An 18,877-nucleotide genomic window follows, 5' to 3' on the forward strand; every position below is an offset into this window, starting at 1 on the left:
GAAGACTTCAGATAGAATGTGTCTCAAAGTATGAGTTTTTTTTTGAACAGATGGTTCACAAAAGAAGATATATTAATGGCCAATAAACATATGAAAAGATGTTCAACATCATTAGTCATCAGAGAATTGCAAAATAAAACCACAAAGACATACCATTTCACTCCCACTTGATTAGGTAAAATTATAGACCAATCGTATCAGTGCTGGCAAAGACGTAGAACTACCCTAGCCTACTGGTGGAAATATAAAATGATACAATGACTTTGGCAGTTTGTTAAAAAAATTACACATACATCTACCAAAAGAACTAGCCATTTCACTCCTAAGCACTTACTCAAGAGAAGTGAGTACATACATTCATAAAAAAAACTTGCACATAAATATTCATAGCAGCTTTGTTTGTTATTTCAAAAACGGAAACAACTCCAATGTCCATCAACAGACGAATGGATAAACAACCGTGATATATTCACATGATGGAATGCTGCTTAGCTATGGAAAGAAATGAGTTACTGATACACACAACAACATGTTTGAGTCGCACAATAATTATGCTGAGTGAAAGAAGCCAGACAAAAAGAGTACATATCGTATGACTTCAATTATACAAAATTCTAGAGAATGCAAACTAACCTGTGATGATAGGAAAATGAGTCAGTGGTTGCCTGGGGACAGGATGGAGGAAGGATGGATTGCCAAGGGGCAGAAGGAAACTTCTGAAGGTGGTTGAAACTTTTATCTTTATTGTAGTGATGGTTTCACAGTGTATATATGTGGCAGACAAAAACTAAGGTGACGCCAGTGATCTCTGCCTCTTGTATTCACCCCTTTGTGTGATCCCCTTTCCTTGAGTATGGATGGGATCTGTGAATATCTTCTAACCAATACAATATAGCAAAAGTGATTGACTGTTACTTCTGCAACTACATTACATTATTTAAAGCTCCATCTTTTATTTTTTAAATTATACTTTAAGTTCTGGGACACATAGGCAGAATGTGCAGGTTTGTTTCATAGGTATACATGTGCCATGGTGGTTTGCTGTACCCATCAACCCATCATCTACATTAGGTATTTCTCCTAATGCTATCCTTCCCCTAGTTGCCCATCCCCCAACAGGCCCTGATGTGATGTTCCCCTCCCTGTGTCCGTGTGTTCTCATTTTTCAACTCCCACTTATGAGTGAGAACATGCGGTATTTGGTTTTCTATTCCTGTATTAGTTTGCTGAGAATGATGGTTTCCAGCTTCACCCATGTCCCCGCAAAGGACATAAACTCATCCCCCCCTTTTTTTTTTTGAGATGGAGTTTTGCTCTTGTTGCCCGGGCTGGAGTGCAATGGCGCGATCTCGGCTCACCGCAACTTCCGCCTCCTGGGTTCAAGTGATTCTCCTATTTCAGTTTCCTGAGTATCTGGGATTGCAGGCACCCACTACTACGCCCAGCTAATTTTGGTATTTTAGTAGAGACAGGGTTTCACCATATTGGCCAGGCTGGTCTCGAACTCCTGACCTCAGGTGATCTGCCCACCTCAGCCTCCCAAAGTGCTGGGATTACAGGTGTGAGCCACTGCGCCTGGCCCAAACTCATCCTTTTTTATGGCTGCGTAGTATTCCATGGTGTATATATGCCACATTTTCTTTATCCAGTCTATCATTGATGGGCATTTGGGTTGGTTCCAAGGCTTTGCTATTGTGAATAGTGCTGCAATAAACACACATGTGCGCATGTGTCTTTATAGTAGAATAATACTTTAGGTATATACCCAGTAATGGAATTGCTGGGTCAAATGGCATTTATGGTTCTAGATCCTTGAGGAATTGCCACACTGTCTTCCGTAATGGTTGAACTAATTTACATAAAGCTCCATCTTAGCAGACTGCACTTTAAAGACTCACCTTTTGTCCTTAATGAAGTGGCCATGTTGAGGGAACTCACGTGGTAAAGAACGAAGGGTGGCCTCTAAAAACTGTGAGTTGCCTCTTAAAAACCTGAGGGTGGCCTGCAGCCAACAGCTAGCAAGAGGTGGGGGCCTTTAATCATAGATCCACAAGGAAATAAATTCTGCCGATAGGAAGCATGAGTTTTTTGGATGTTCAAGGTGTGGTAAAGACATTCGAGGACCAGGAAAGGGCATGAACAAAGGCAGACGCATGTGTAGTCATTAGTGCTGTTCCATAATGTTTGCATTCTGGGTACTTGGTAACACTGTAATTCTTAGTCCTTTTGACTTTGGTGGAGCTGTATGATTACTTCAGGCTAATGAGTTGGAAGGAAAAGTGAAGTATCACTTATGAGCCAAAGCTTTTAGTTGTTCATGAAAGACTATCCAGAACTCTTTTTTTCCATTTGGAACAAAATTAGCCACTTTAGAGATGGTGGATGATCTGTCAGTCTGGGTCCCTGAGTGACAATGAATAGAACAAACTCTTTTTTCCATTTGGAACAAAATTAGCCACTTTAGAGCTGGTGGATGGCCTGTCAGTCTGGATCCCTGAGTGACGATGAATAGAACACTCCATCAATTCTTGATGCACATGGGACATGAGTGAGAAATATAACTGTATATTTTTTAAGTCACCAAGATTTGGGAGTTGTTTGTTATAGCAGCATAACCTAGTAAATTCAGTGCAAAATTAAGAAATAAGGATGATGTGCCTACAAAGTAAAATATATCTGATGGAATTGGTTGGGAGTAGAGAAAAATGAGATTAGAAATATGGCCAGAACCATATTAAAAGAAACTTCAACACCACGCTGAGAAGTTGACTTGAACCTATAGACAATGAACAATCATTGAATGATTCAAAATTTCTCCCTATTAAGTCATATAGTTAATTTCTTGGGTATTCTAATCAGCTGCTTTAGTGCTAGTTTTACACTTTCTGTAAGCTTAGGAGATCTGGATCTGGAAAAGTTAGAGGAGAAGATGGGGTTAGCGGTGGCATGCAAAGTGTGGGTTAGGCATGCCACCCCTGCCACACTCCAACAAGGTGTGCTGTGCTCGGATCCAGATAAATGTTTCCTTGTCCTAGGAAACAATCTATCTCTTGGTCAGTGCTATCTCCCTATATCTGAAAAGGACCACATTTCTCAGGCTAGGCTTTTAGGTTAAAAGCTTGTTTTTAGTATTAGTTTTTGAAAAATGAAATCTTTTGGGTTCACCTGTGCTTCTACCACCTGTTTATTGGATCCAAATTTGGAACTATCTATTGCCACTCTGGATTTTCTTTTCGTGCTCCAAAGTTCCTTTTCAGGCTTGTTCCCTGTTATGCTTCCCCGTCTCTCACATTCCCATGCACCCTGCTCTCCAGCAACCCAGAGCACTCAGTGATTCCCAGATCTCCTGCCTTGATGACTTGACTTTGCTGCCTGCCCGCCCCCAAGGTCCCAGAGTGGGATGTTTGTTATTGTTGGAATTCTACCCATCCCCTAGGACTGAGCAGCTCATTCAAAGGACGCCACTTTTTCATGAAGATTCCCTCTTGTGGCAATGAATATCTGACTTCTCTGGGCTCCTCTTTCTCTAGTAGGACCCTCATCTCACTAAGTCATTGTATTTTAGGAGTTTGTGGATGTGGGCACAAATGACTAGACCCAAAGATCCTCAAGGCAAGAGCTGTCTGGATTATCTCCGCTGTCCTCAAAATACTTAGCAGAGCTGTGAGAATATGGGGCACCCAGATTTTAAAATTAAGTCTTGAAATGGAAGGCTTTTCAATTGGAAGCTTAAAAAATTGACTGAAAAGCTTTGTTTAATTTCCCCTGCTTTGCTCCTTCAGAAGCAGTCTGTAAAGCACATGTTCTTTGCTACTACATCTCCACCACCTCCCAATTTAGTACCGACTCCAAGTGTCCTTTACTTACAGATTATTTTCTTTCAGATAGTGATAAAGATATTTAGTTAGAACACAGTGAATAGCAGTTCCTTTGGAAGGCTATGGCTTGGAAGTAAACAGAACATAAATGTCAATGGGAATTAATCTCTTTTCTGAAGGGAGGAAGAGCAGAGAGTAAACAATGTAGAAATGAAAAAAATGTCACCCAAGAGATTGCATATGTGTACCAAAGAGAACAGAGTGATATTTAACTTGGAGGAAAGTGCAACTAACACAAACAAGGAGAAACAGTCTTAAATACAAATATTTAGGAAGTCAATAAAACTGAGGACTTACAAAAATTTAAATTTTAATTTTAAATTTTTATTTTATTTTTTCACAAGGGCTCACTGTGTCACCCAAGCTGGAGTGCAGTGGTGGTGTGATCATGGCTCACTGCAACCTCAACTTCTTGAGCCCAATTAATCCTCCTACCTCAGCCTCCTGAGTAGCTGGGACTACAGGCATGGGCCACCACTTCTGACTAAGTTTTTTTTTTTCTTTTCTTTTTTTTCTTTTGTAGAGATGTGGTTTCACCATGTTGACCAGACTGATTTTTTTTTTTTTTTTTTTGAGACAGAGCCTTGCTTTGTCACCTAGGCTGGAGTGTAGCGGTGTGATCTCAGCTCACTGCAACCTCTGACCCGCTGGGTTCAAGTAATTCTCCTGCCTCAGCCTCCCAATTAGCTGGGATTACAGGTGCATGCCACCATGCCTGGCTAATTTGTGTATTTTTAGTAGAGATGGGGTTTTGCCATGTTGGCCAGGCTGATCTCAAACTCCTGACCTCAGGTGATCCACCTGCCTTGGCCTCCCAAAGTGCTGGGATTACAGGCATGAGCCGTTGTGCCCAGCCAGACCAGACTGGTCTTGAAATTTTGAGCTCAAATAATCTTCTTGCCTCGGCCTTCCAAAGTGTTAGGATTACAGGCATAAGCCATTGCACCTCGCTGAAATTGAGGATGTTTTACTGTTGAACAAGACTTGGTTGGGGTGAGGGATGGGAGATGAGCGTTAATGGATAACAAAGTAGTCTGATATTTGAGAAATATGACAACCTAAGGGGCCAGTGTGATTCTGAATTACATAGGAACAGAAATTATTCGCAACTGAAGGAGAAAGGAAGGGAGAGAGAAATACTAAAGCTTGGGAAAAAGCATCATTGTGGTGTCAAATTCTGCCATGATCTTCTCATTACCTAACATCTTAGGGCTCTAGAGTTCTAATTTAGTAATATTGAACACATATGTTTTAAGGTGTGTGTGTGTGTGTGTGTGTGTGTGTGTGTATTTTCTTTTTTCCAAGAACAATACAGACATCGTTTTCTTGCCAAGTCACAAATCAATTGATGGGTTGTTTTTATAGTGAAAAGTTCAGGACTCCAAGAGTTAGGCATAAGTAAGAAGAGGTTTTTAAAATGTTCTCAGATAGCAGTATGTTGTAAGTAGATCTTGCTGGCACTAGTTTCTTGGCTGTCTGCTTATGAGATTTCTTTACTTGAGCTATTTCAAAGAGCAGGGCTGGAGGCCTACTCTATCTCAGAGAAGATGGTTAAGAGAGATTTGTCCACATTAAATCTCCAAAGACACATCCTGGCTATTGCTTCTCTTTCATGAGGTGACCTGCCTCCCTTTTCTGTAACTGGGGTGAGAAGTAGTTGTTAAATTCCATTATGATTTTAATTGCTTGGGGCATCAAAGATGGGCTTTTTCCCCTAATGGGGTCATTACAAAGTAGTAAGAATATAAGAATTCTCCTAACAGGGCATAAAATGAAGACTGTGGATTGTCTCATGCTTTTGTTTCTTTTTGAGTTTTAACTTACGTAAGTTGTCTTTGGGAAGAAGATAGCCTAGACTTTACTATACCATGCTAGCTAAAGACAGTTTATAAAGTCATTCTGTTCAAGATGAAAAAAGCGTGTGGTATGTAAGTGACAAAGATGCCCCTGGCTTGTTTCACAGGATTTTCCAAGAGTCCTTTCCCTAACCCCTTAACTAAATGTGGCCTCCTTATAAGAAAATGATAGCACCAACTCAAGTTCAGCAAGATTTAAACTTTGGATTTTTTTTTTCCAATAGAAGTAGCACAAAGGGAAAGTCATTACTTGTGTTTGGGTAGAACAAAATTGGAGAGAAAGTATTGCATTGACAATATCTACATCCTTCAGGAAGAATAGGCTAAAATCTTATTTGAGATTATTTTTCTTCTGAAGCTTAGAATAGTTTAAACATCACTGGAGATGGTTTTTGCAGTGAGTGTCAATATGTCTCTGTAAGGTTTTAACAGTAAAACGTGCTGCCACTGAAGTTTTCTTGTGCAGAATCTAAAGGTATATGTGGAAGGCAGAGCTGAGGGAGGTGTTAGATACATTTTCAAGTTGGGTTTACCCCACAGCAGAATATTTTGATGCTGTTAATATGTGTGCTATTCATTAGAAGAGATATCACTTCTTGAATTGCTTCCCAGTGTGTATTTGAGTACCAAATAAATACTTGATAGTTGAAGTAACCAGGCATATATTGTGTATTAACTATCTTAATGACCCACATAATCTGCTAAGCAATTTATCTGTTGGAGAAAAGAATTGATAGATGGTTTGGATTGAGTAGTCATAGACATTTACACTGAGATTTAAATGACAGAAGTAGTGAGCCATTTGGAAATACAAGAAGACCTTTCAAGGTGGGGTAAGTGTAAAGACATCAAAGTATAAATGTGATTGGCCTGCTAGAGGACCAGAAAGAAGGCCATGTGAAGCTGGAGTGGAGGATTCTGGCGCAGAGTGGTAGAACATGAGGTGGAGAGGAATGAAGATCATATAATGCTTTGTAAGTCAGGATGAGGAATTTAGATTCAGTGCTTAGTAAGATTAGGAGTCATTAGTGTATTTTAAGGGGAAAAATACTCTGGTTGGTGGTGAACTATGGAGTAGAGGAAGGCAAGAGAAGATAGGGTGGGGATTAAGTGGTAGACATTAAGTTGACTGGGGCAGCTCTCTAGGCCTGGGTTGTAGTAATGGGGATGGAGAAGAGTGGATGAATTTAGGAACAGTTGAGGGAAAGATGGTGTGGTGAAGGAAGCCAGGTGAGCAAGCAGGTCTAAATGGGAAAGCATTGCTTTTCCTACAGGAATTTCCATGTGCATTCAGGCTGTAAGGACCTCAACTTTTAAAAAAGCCACAATGTTCTCACAAGTTGTTGGGGAGCTGGTTCACCTTTGACTTCTGATCTCTGGAGATATTTTCATAATCATGGAGCTGCCTTTCTTTTCACTCTTTTACTCTCTTTCTAGACAGGCTTCTTGGATACCAGGGGTCGGTGGTGGGTGGCGGGAGGTTCTGGGGATGGTTAAATTTGCCTGGGCAGCCTCCAAGTTCAAAAAGGAGGGACAGGGAAGCTTAGCTAAGAACCAGGAGTTTGACATACTTAATCTCTCATTTCATCCTACTGATGACTTTGTGAGGTGCGTCTTTTTCATCCTAGATCTACGAAAGAGAAAGCTGAGGCTTGGAGAGGTTCTTCATTTTGCTCAAAGTCATACAACTTGTACGTGGTGTAGCCAGGATGGGAACCAGAGCCTGGCTGTCTGCGCTTCCCACACCACTACTGAATCCGGGTTTGTCTGTTTTCCCTCTCTTCTTTTAACTATTGTCACACAGATTCCATCATAGAACCCATCACGGGGAGGGCCACTATTTCTCTTTCTTTTGTATACTGTGTTTCCCCTACCCCACAGAGTAAGGTGCTCAGCAAGCGTGGCTGTCTGGAGGCAACACCCCCTTCTCACCGCCACACTTGGGGTTGGGGTGCGAGGCAAGGCAGGGCTGGCGAGGTGGATGGTGCGGCTGCCACCGCTGCTAGGTGATAGGAAACGACTCTCCTGCCTGTGCATTGACTCGAAGGCATTTTCCATTTCCTAGGCCCCTCCCGCTTCCCGTCCCTCACCTCTAGCCCCTCGGCTTCAGCTCAGGCCCCTCGGGGGGCATCCCTTGCCGTGAGACTGACAGCATTTGGGGGCGCAGGGTCCTGTTCTCTGCGCTCTAGCCCATCTGTGCGCAGAGCCTCGTTCCCAGGCGCCTGGAGCCCGGCGGGCATTGACGTCAAGCGCCGGCGGAGCGCTGCCTACAGACGGTTGACCCGGGCCCTCCTCCACACCCCCTTCCTTCTTCGCCTCCTCCCTCTTTCCTGCACGGGGGCTCGGGCTCACTATAAAAGGTGGGAGCGCGGGGTGCCCCAGCAACGACGAGTTTCAGCACCATGGAGAGCTCCCGCATGAGGCTGCTGCCCCTCCTGGGCGCCGCCCTGCTGCTGATGCTACCTCTGTTGGGTACCCGTGCCCAGGAGGACGCCGAGCTCCAGCCCCGAGCCCTGGACATCTACTCTGCAGTGGATGATGCCTCCCACGAGAAGGAGCTGGTCGGTATTCCCCTCGCTCCCGACCCCCTTGAGCTGTCGCGCTGTCCCTTCCCTTGCACGCCTCCCTCCTCCCCCTACCCCCACTCCTATTCCCAGAGTCAGGGCTCAGGGAGCTGAGCGCAACTCCCAGGCACCCACTGCCAACCGAAGAGCGTCTCGAGCCCACGGGCTTCTGATAGTCTGTTGAGCGAATCCCTCATCCCGGCCCCTCCGAGCAACAGGAGCCCCAGCGGCTCAGAGACCCGCTGTCAGTACCTGGGACAGCGCCCGCTAAGGTTCCACCCCTCGACCATTCCCTGTGTCCGCGGAGTCCCACCGCAGAGTGCGTGTGGGTGCGGGGCTCCTTATAACTAGGGCTGGAAGTGCGCACCTGGGCTGGGCTCGCAGCCAAGGCGGCAACTTCAGGCTCCGGAGCCGTGTGTTGCAGATCGAAGCGCTGCAGGAAGTCTTGAAGAAGCTCAAGAGTAAACGTATTCCCATCTATGAGAAGAAGTATGGCCAAGTCCCCATGGTAAGGTTTGTGGTCACTCCCTTCCCGTGTTTTTCCAAGAGAAAGTATACCGCCTTGAATTGTACACACAATCTTCTCCGTAGGATGTGGCTAAATAACTTAGGTAATGGGCTTGCAGGATTCTGTGGGCTCCTTCTTCCTTCCCGGGTGAGGAAATGGGAAAGCAGGAACAGGGGTTTTAAGAAAGTGTAAGTCTATTGTTTGTTGCTCAGGAAAAAGGTCTGATTTTTTTCCCCTCTGACTGGGCAAGAAAAGGAGCTAGGAAATGTGATGCTCCCCTTCCCACGCCCCCCAACCCTCGCCACCTAGAGGTGGAAGAAACTAGGATAAAACTAATAATGTAAGTTTCTTTTAAAAATGTACTCTCACTGAAGTCATAAGCACAAGGCTCCCTGTTTCCGACCTGACTGTACGTAGACCTCCTGTGATGGTGATGGGGTCCAATTGCCCCTTTCAAGAGACAGAAATTGCGTTGACTGTGAGACTTGCCTGTTGGGAGCCTGGGTTTGTTCATACTCGATGACCACACATTTTGTTGTTTGCAGTGTGATGCCGGTGAGCAGTGTGCAGTGAGGAAAGGGGCAAGGATCGGGAAGCTGTGTGACTGTCCCCGAGGAACCTCCTGCAATTCCTTCCTCCTGAAGTGCTTATGAAGGGGCGTCCATTCTCCTCCATACATCCCCATCCCTCTACTTTCCCCAGAGGACCACACCTTCATCCCTGGAGTTTGGCTTAAGCAACAGATAAAGTTTTTATTTTCCTCTGAAGGGAAAGGGCTCTTTTCCGGCTGTTTCAAAAATAAAACAACATATTAGATGTTACTGTGTGAAGAATAATGCCTTGTATGGTGTTGATACGTGTGTGAAGTATTCTGATTTTATTTGTCTGACAAACTCTTGTGTACCTTTGTGTAAAGAAGGGAAGCTTTGTTTGAAAATTGTATTTTTGTATGTGGCATGGCAGAATGAAAATTAGATCTAGCTAATCTTGGTAGATGTCATTACAACCTGGAAAATAAATCACCCTAAGTGACACAAATTGAAGCATGTACAAATTATACATAATAAAGTGTTTTTAATAATTGCCCGTAGTGCACTGTTGTTTTCATGTAAGTAATTTAAGTGGAAATGGTGAGATTAATCATGCTGTTGTTTTCAAAGAGAAATATTTTAAAAATAGCAGCCTATTGGGAGAATGGCACCTTAGCTCCAAGGAGTTTTGATCGTTAATTAGGAGTTTGCCAAGCCAGTTTTAGTATACTCTATTTTTCTTTGATTGCAGTGATGTGGGGTGTGTATGTGTGTGTGTGTGTGTGTGTGTGTGTGTGTGAGAAAGAGAGAGAGAGAGAGAGAGAAAGAGAGAGAGATGAATGAGATTGAGATGGTTGGAGTTGAGGTGATATGATTTTGTTTATTAAAACCTTTAGCCAGACCCTTTACTTTAAACAGTGAGACCGATAAAATATAAACTGTTTCATGTTTTAGTCACATTAAAAGCAATTTGAAAAATTAGAAATTTTGTTTTGACAACTCCCTTATTAGAAAATATACATTGATTTAAAGATATGGGCTGTTTAGGGTTGTTATTTGTCTAAAGGCTGTAAGGTTATGAGACCCATTCATTCCCATAAGTAAATTCATGCTCTTGGAAAAATTCTCTATTCCAGGAGAAAGAGTCATTTCAGAAAATAGTTTTGAGGGGAACAAATAAAAATTGGAGGAGGTGAGAATTCATCTCAAGAAATTAAAACATATTAAATGTAAAGTTAAGTAGCCTTTAAATATTTCTGAGTGCTTATTTGAGGTCACATTTCCAAGGGTTTAAACTAGACTAAGTAACATCTAAGTAGCAGCATCAGGAGAGAAACAAATGTTAACAGCTTCCTAATCCAAACTCAAGAGGCACTTGCATAATAGCAGAATTGAAAAATAAAGCCCCTCCACGGTTTCACGGGGAGTTTTCTGATAGAAAATGGTACCCATTTACCATTTGCAGTGTGATTATTATTATTAGCATGCCTAATCATGCAAGATAGATATTATTACTATTTTTCAGAGTAGAAAACAGAGGGCAAGAGAATTATGGAATTTGCTTACATCATACAATCCTAAATAATAATTTTAGCTTTAATCCCTTTGAATCCAAAGATTTGTCCTTTTTCTCCATGTCACTTAGGCAATCAACAGACTGGGCTTTGAATTTCCCAGAAAGCACATCTTTCTTTAATAAAGATTGCTCACTGGGGGCCAAGGTGTATTTTTTGGGGCTGCACTTCCATTTGAATTCCTCTACACAAGCCTATATGTGATTAGAATGTGGTATTTTTGTTTGTTTCTTTTGTTTTTTTTGAGACAGGGTCTCACTCTGTCACCCAGGCTGAAGTGCAGTGGCACAATTATGGCTCACTGCAGCTTCGATCTCCGAGGCTCAAGTGATCCTCCCACCTCAGGCTTCTAAGTAGCTGGGACCACAAGCATGTACCACCATGCTTGGCTAACTTTTGTATTTTTAGTAGAGATGGAGCTTCGCCATATTGTCCAGGCTGGTCTCAAACTCCTGGGCTCAAGCGATCTGCCCACCTTGGCCTCCCAAAGTGCTGAGATTACAGGCACAACCCACATCACCCAGGCAGAATGGGATATGTTTTAATCTTTAATAAGTGCAAGTAGTTATTTAATAGTTTCACAGTCTGCTACTTTTCCAGAAATCATTTCAGTTAGAATATTCTTGAGCCCCTTGACTATTCCTATCTGTATCATTCCTAAATAAATCAGATCAGGAAATTGCTTTAGTGAACAGGCAGGACCGTCAGGGCTAACACACACAACTGCCTTTTCTCCTTATTATTATTATTATTATTATTTTTTAGAGACAAGGTCTCACTCTGTTGCCTAGGCTGGAGTGCAGTGGTGCTATCCTGGCTCACCGCAGACTCAAATTCCTGGGCTTAAGGAAACCTCCCACCTCAGCCTCCCAAGTAGCTAGGACTATAGGTGCATGCCACCACAACTGGCTGATTTTTTAAAATTAATTTTTGGAGAGATGGTGTCCTGCTTTATTGCCCAGGCTAGGTCTTGACCTCCTGGGCTCAGGCGATCCTCCTGCCTCTGCCTTCCAAAGCACTGAGATTATAGGTGTGAGCCACCACATCTGGCCAGAACTGCTTTGCCTTTTAGCCTGGTGTGTTTCCCCAAAAGCAAGAGATGCTGGAGGAATCTGGAGTTCAAAGAAAAGAATATAAACTTGACTCTAAACCTTTTTAGCTTGTTCCCCTCACCCCTACCTTTACTCTTTCATGCCTCCTTTCTTGTTTGATAAGACTAAGGGATGTGGACAAGTGGCTATAGGAAATTGGTAATGGGGAATCTGTGGACTCTGTATGAAGAGGCTTTTTTTTTCCCAAAAATTTTGTCTGGGGGCCCAGATTTTCAGTTAATGGTGCTAACATGTTCTGCACTAATGATAGCAGCACTTAATTTTCAATGGCTTGTTAAAAGTAACTTTGCCTTTCCATTTTGTCAATACTGGAGTGATCAATCTTGGTGAGTGTTGGGGTAGAAGATCAGAGCTGGAGTCCAAGGTTCTGCCCTGTCTTACAGTCATAGCTGCTGATCCCATGGGGTGAGTGGCTCATGCATCCCTTAACCCAAGGGCCAGGTTCCTTTCTCAGAGGTTAACATCTAATCCTATATCCTGGGCATTGCTCAGCATGCAAGAGGCAGTGGAAAGTCACACACTTACTCTTGCTCTTGTCCCCATCATGAGTTTCCCCGCCCCCTTAAATGATGTTGTAGACAGGCTGTATGTGCTGCCTGGTCATTCACATTGTCTGCTTGATAGTGGTACTTTTTACTGATAGATTTTATAATGACGTTTTTCCATGCATGGGATAAACTCCACTTAGTTATGACGAATTTTATAACACATTATTGGCTTCTATTTGTTGGTATATATACTAGAACTTTTAAATCTATGCTCCTAAGAAAAATTGATTTGTAATTTTCTTTTCTTATACTGTCATTGCTTAGTTTCAGTGTTAGACTGTAATAGCTTCAAAAAATGAATTAGGAAGTTTGTTTTCCCCTTCCCTTTCCTTGTCTTTTGAAACAGTTTGTAAAGAGAGATTATCTGCGACTGTTTGGTTAAATTCTTTTGTGGGCGGAAGACTTTGATTACTGAGTCAATTTCTTTAATGATTTTTTAAATGACCTTAGAACTATGACTGGGGATAGATGAGACATGAGAGATTTGCACACTTCAATTGGACTTAATTTAAATCTAGTTAGGAAGGATGTTAAAAAAAGGTCTAAGAATAGAATAAGGAAGAGCTAAGTTTTTGAATTTATAAATTGAAGGATAACTTTAAAACTCAAGATAGCACTTGATTAATCTTTGCTGTGCATAAAAACTACTCTCAGAGATACAAAACCAACCAACCAAACCACTCACATAGATAGCTATTGGTTTATTCTGTTCTCTTGAGTCCATCTTAAAGGTTCTGTATTTTTCTGGAAAATTGTCTTTTTCATTTAAGTTATGAAATTCATTGGCATTGGATTCAAATCTATTCTGTAAGTATAATTTTGTCCCACTTTCATTTCTAACATTGCTTAAATACTCTTTCTCTTTTTTGGGGGGGATTTGTATGTTTATTGGTCTTTTTTGTGTTATTAATCCTCTATAGTTGCTTTGTTTTCTAACTTACTGATTTATGGTATTATCTTTGTTTCTTTCTATTTTCTTAGGCTTTACTTTCTAGTTTCTTGAAAATTAATTTATTCCCAATAGTTTGGAGGGTTAATACATATTTTTAAAGTTATAAATTTGCTTTGAAGTAGCAATTCTTTAGTGTAGTGGGGTTATTATAGCTTACTGCAACCTCGAACTCCTGGACTCAAGTGATCCTCCTGCCTTAGCCTCCAGATTAGCTAGAACTACAGGTGCACATCACCATACCTGGCTAATTTTTGTTTTCATTTTTTGGTAGAGATTTGGTCTCGCTATGTTGCCCAGGCTGGTTTTGAACTCCTGGCCTCAAGAAATCCTCCTCCCTTGGCCTCCCAAAGTGCTGGGATTAGTGGTGTGAGACACTACACCTGGCCCTGAAGTATCACTTCTGATGTGTATTAGGATAAGTGATACTAGCCATTGTAACCAATTACTCTAATACCAGACCCAAATCAGATTCTGACACTGGGTTGTGGGGCCCAGGCTGGAGTGCAGTGGCGCAACCTCGGCTCACTGCAACCTCCGCCTCCTGGGTTCAAGCAATTACCCTGCCTTAGCCTCCTGAGTAGCTGGGACTACAGGCACACGCCACCACGCCCGGCTAATTTTTTTGTATTTTAGTGGATACGGGGTTTCATCCTGTTGGCCAGGATGGTCTCGATCTCCTGACCTTGTGATCCACCCACCTTACCCACCTTGGCCTCCCAAAGTGCTGGAATTACAGGTATGAGCCACTGCGCCTGGCCTCATGGCATCTTTATTTGGATGTGTAGTAGGAGTCTTTCTTTGAGTTGAGACTTCCTTCTGCTTTCTAGCCTCTTTTAAAATAATCTGATATTTCATATCTAGATTTTTAATATTTAAATTTTTATATACTTCACTTTAGGAGTGATTTGTTAACATTTGCCTTAAGCTTTGCAACCACGTAGCAACAATTTTCTTTCCCTAATTCTAAGTTTTATTGTTCATCATTGATTCTTTTATAAAATCATCTCGATTCTTGAATTCTTAATTTTAATTAATTGCAGTCTTTCTTTAAGTAACCTTTTGAGGATGGGTACTTGGGTACTATGTTTCTGAATCTTTGCATTCTTGAGATTGGGTTTACTTTGCTCTTGCAAGAAACTTTTTTTTGTTGTTTGTTTAAATAACAGAGGTATCGAAACTCCTTCCCATGCGATTAGTCCATTGTTTTCTGGTATTGTGGTAAGGGAAATCTTTCACTGTAGTTGCCTTTTTTCCCCAGGTATCTTATTTCTTTCAGTCTCTGAGTAAGTGTTTTTTCCTATATTTGAGCTTCATATATGTCACTCGGGGTATCTTGGTATAGGTCTGTCTCTGTATCTTGTCTGAATCTTGTTGAGCCCTTTCAATGGAAATATTCAAGATTTGCTTTGGGTAAGTGAAAGGGAAATCTCTCATTTCTTTGCTTACTGTTTCTCTGCTGTGTGCTCAGTTTCTTTCTGGGATTCCTTTTACATAAGTGTAGGCTCTCTCATATCCATGTTTATGTGAATTGCATCTTTTCTTTTCTCCTTTTCATCTTGGTGTTTGTCCTCTGAGTCCTGGGGGAAAAAATCTTGAGACTGTTCTATAATTAATAGATTTGGTTTTATTCAGTAAATAATCTACAGTCTATTGGATAAGTCTCTACAATCATTTTCCCAGACTCCCTTTTCTCATAGTTCTGGTGTAATAAGGAAATACTCCTGAAAGGCACAGACAACTCACTTACTCAGACTTCGGGGGGGTGGGTTCTCCACAGCCTCTTTTTCGGTGACTGCAGAGAAGCTGAGCTATCAGGGCTCTGTAGGGAGATACTGGGACCAGATTTATCACATTTTGTTAATACCTGTCCCTGGCTGGAGATCTCAAAGGCTAGAATATGCTCTCAAAGACAGAGAGGGTACCACGAGCTCTGAGATGGGAGGTGGGAATGGTACCTCTTGCTATTTAAATCACGTTATGATTATAAGAGCAGTGGATTTTTTTTACATAAGCAGTAATAAAATCCTGTGCTCTGCACTGGGGAACGGTTGAAGAAGAGAAGACATCTGGAGAAGGAATTTGGGGAAAAACATAAATATCTAATGAGCATTTATTAAGTGATTTGCTGTGTGATGTATATTGGAAACCTCTCTTCCTGTTCTCCAACGAGTTTTTCAGTAAATTATTTGTTACTTCAAGTAACAATTAATGTGGTTTTACTGAAAAAATTGCTAGGCCAGATGCAGTGGCTCATGCCTGTAATCCCAACACTTTGGGATGCCAAGGTGGGCAGATCACTTGAGCCCAGGAGTTTGAGACCAGCCCGGGCAACATGGTGAAACCTCACCTCTACAAAAAATACAAAAATTAGTGAGGCATGGTGTCATGTGCCTGTAGTCTCAGCTACCCAGGAGGCTGAATTAGAGGATCACCTGAGCCTGAGGAGCTTGAGACTGGAGTGAGTTGAGGTTGTGCCACTGCATTCTAGCCTGGGTGACAGAGCTGTACTCTGTATCCAAAATAAATAAATAAGTAAAAAGTGGCTTATCAAATTTATTTCCTTTGACCAGTATCCAGTATAGCAAGATAGATATATTCATTCATTCATTCACTCATTCATTCATTCACCCCTTTATTTGTTATTCAACAGACATTTTAAAGCACCTTTTCTGTGTCAGGCACTGTGGTAGGCTCCAGGGATACAGCAGAGAAGAAAACAGTAAAGACTGCCACCTTCAAGGAGCTTATGATGTTATGTAACAAGAAGGCTCTGTTTAGGAGGGACTCATAAAGGTGAATCTATGGAGGGAGAAAGATTCCTACTGTGGCATTGAATTCCTCTTCCCCGGGAATTTGTCCTGGTCCTCTCTTCTCTCGTCTGTTCCCACACAATACTCCTCACTTTCATTTCCCCAGGTTGTCTGGATCCCTTTCGTTTGTGTATCTTAGCTCCTGATATTGGTTTCCATCCCTTTGGTTCTGATAACCCATTTTGGATGCATCCTCCAGCTACTCTTCCGCATTGATCTAGTGCAGTTCTCAATTTTGCCCCCTGGTTTCTAATTTCTGTGGTTGCTGTAAGAGACCACCCCCTACCCTTAACTTTCCAACAGGTCTCTGGAACCAGTCCTAATTCCCACATAGCCATTCTGTAGGGAGAATCTGATCGTATCCACCATCTACAAGAGGGACTCACCCCCAGTTTTAATCCACGAACACTTCTGCATGAAAACCCAGCCCATTTGGATGAGAACAGCCAAACCTATGTGTGCAGACTCCAGAAGGCAGAGCTATGTACACATGGCCTTTCTTCCCTGCCCACCATCCCTGTTTCCCCAGAGCACTTCTACGCTGTCACCAAGGACAACTTCACCCAGGGCTGTCTGCTCTCTGGATGATTGAAACCATTAGTAATTTACCCAACTCCAGCTGCTGCCTTTCATTAATTATCACCATGCTAATGATGTCCCTCAGGAAAAGGAAAAAATAATAATTCTCCCTCCAATGTAGGCTGTGTAGAGACAGACCATCTTTCATAAATAAATCAGGGTGGATGTTTTGCCTTGAATTCCTTTGAACTCTTCCCTCACAGAGACAGAGGATGTGGAAGTGGGCATAATAGGATCAAATGAAGCAGGTGTTTAGCCTGTCTGTTCTTTCAGCTAGGAGGTGGGCTCATCTTTACTGATATGACTTTCTCAGTAAAGGCAGAGACTTCTTAAAATGTAGCAAAAGGAACTGGATACAGCTCTCTAAAACAAAATTTTCTAGTAAAGCCATGGATGCGTAAAGCCACTGATACCCTGTTTAAATCACTGCACTTACGATTTAAGAAGACATTTCCCCCCATTTAATCTGACCTTGTAGACTCAAGGAGGACTAAATGAATTAACATATATGAACAGCACCTGAACACTATAAGAACTCAATAAGGGTTAGCTATTCCAAAGAATAAAGCAAAGTTCTGCAGCATTTTCTGGGCTCTCTGAGTTTGTGAGTGACGTCTATAGGGTTTGTTCCATGACGTCTCTTGTAGACATGGTGGGACATAATGATGGGGTTTCCCTATTGAATCTGAGCAACAGTTTGGTCACTCCTGTCCTGTTAGTAAGAAGAAGCATATAGACACAGAGTAGACTTTCAAGTGGGAGGTCTAGATCAAGACAGACTTAGGGAGCTTGAAGCTAAATGCTCAAGCCCTTTGGCTGTAGTGGGTAGTTAGTTATTGTAGAATCCTAAACTCGTTCTGGAATTCTGAAAATTTTATTGAGTAGTGAGAGGAGACCATGCATTCATCCAATAACTCTTTGAATAACAAGCATGTTACTCAATTCATGGTGAAAATTTTTCTTTTTTAGTTTTTTATTCCTAACTTTATGGCTATTTTCACAAAAATGGAATAAAAGAGAAAATAAGAAGAAAATCATCACTCCTGTTCATTTTTCAAGCCTTTGGGGGCTCTTTTCCTTCCCAAATCTTCCTTATGAGGCTGAATCTTGGTATTCTCTGTGAGTGTTCTTTTTTGGCCTTTTAAAAAATTATAGGCCAGGTGTGGTGGCTCACACCTGTAATCCCAGCACTTTGGGAGACTGAGCCCAGGAGTTCGAGATCAGCCTGGGCAACATGGCAAAACCCTGTCTCTACAAAAAATACACAAAATTAGCTGACTGTGGTGGCATGCACCTGTAGTTCCAGCTACTTGGGAGGCTGAGGTGGGAGGATCACCTGAAACTGGGAGGTGGAGGCTGCAGTGAGCTGAGACTGTGCCACTGCACTCCCGCCTGGGTGACAGAGTGAGACTCTGTCTCAAAAAATTATAGCAAAATATACAAAACATAATGTTTATCATTTTAATCATTCATAATTGTACAATTCATTGGCATTAAATATATTCACAATGTTATGTAATCAACACCATTATCTATACTCAAAACTTTTTCATCACCTCCAACAAAAATTCTATAGCCATTAAACAATAACCCTCTCCCTAGCTCCTGGTAACCTCTATTTTACTTTCTGTTTCTATAAATGTGCCTATTCTAGGTAACTCATATAAGTGGAATCATACAATATTTGTTCTCCTGTGTTTGGCTTAGTTCACTAAATGTGTTTTAAAGGTCCATCCATTTTGCAGTATATATTAAACTGTCATTTGTTTTTATGGAAGAATAATATTCCCTTGTATGTATACACCACGTTTTCATTATCCACTCATTTGTTTATAGGCACTGGGTTGTTTCCACCTCTTGGCTGTTGGGAATATGCTGCGAAGAATATTGCAATCCAAATATCTTTTAGAATCCCCCGTGTGTGTTCTTGCTGGAGCTGGCCCCTTTGGAATGCTTCCCTTCCTCA

The 18,877-nt window shown here is 41.8% G+C and overlaps 1 protein-coding gene across 1 annotated transcript; it reads left to right on the plus strand.

The window, feature by feature from the left end:
• The first annotated feature begins 7,439 nt into the window (after positions 1-7,439).
• CARTPT (CART prepropeptide) lies at positions 7,440-9,892 on the plus strand. Its single transcript, XM_003266043.4, has 3 exons — positions 7,440-8,295; positions 8,723-8,806; positions 9,352-9,892. Exons 1-3 carry the CDS (start codon positions 8,137-8,139, stop codon positions 9,457-9,459), a joined length of 351 nt encoding a protein of 116 aa, XP_003266091.1. The 5' UTR covers positions 7,440-8,136; the 3' UTR covers positions 9,460-9,892.
• Positions 9,893-18,877: the final 8,985 nt, after the last annotated feature.

The sequence above is a fragment of the Nomascus leucogenys genome, chromosome 18 (assembly GCF_006542625.1).
Source record: "Nomascus leucogenys isolate Asia chromosome 18, Asia_NLE_v1, whole genome shotgun sequence".
NCBI classification, from domain to species: domain Eukaryota; kingdom Metazoa; phylum Chordata; class Mammalia; order Primates; family Hylobatidae; genus Nomascus; species Nomascus leucogenys.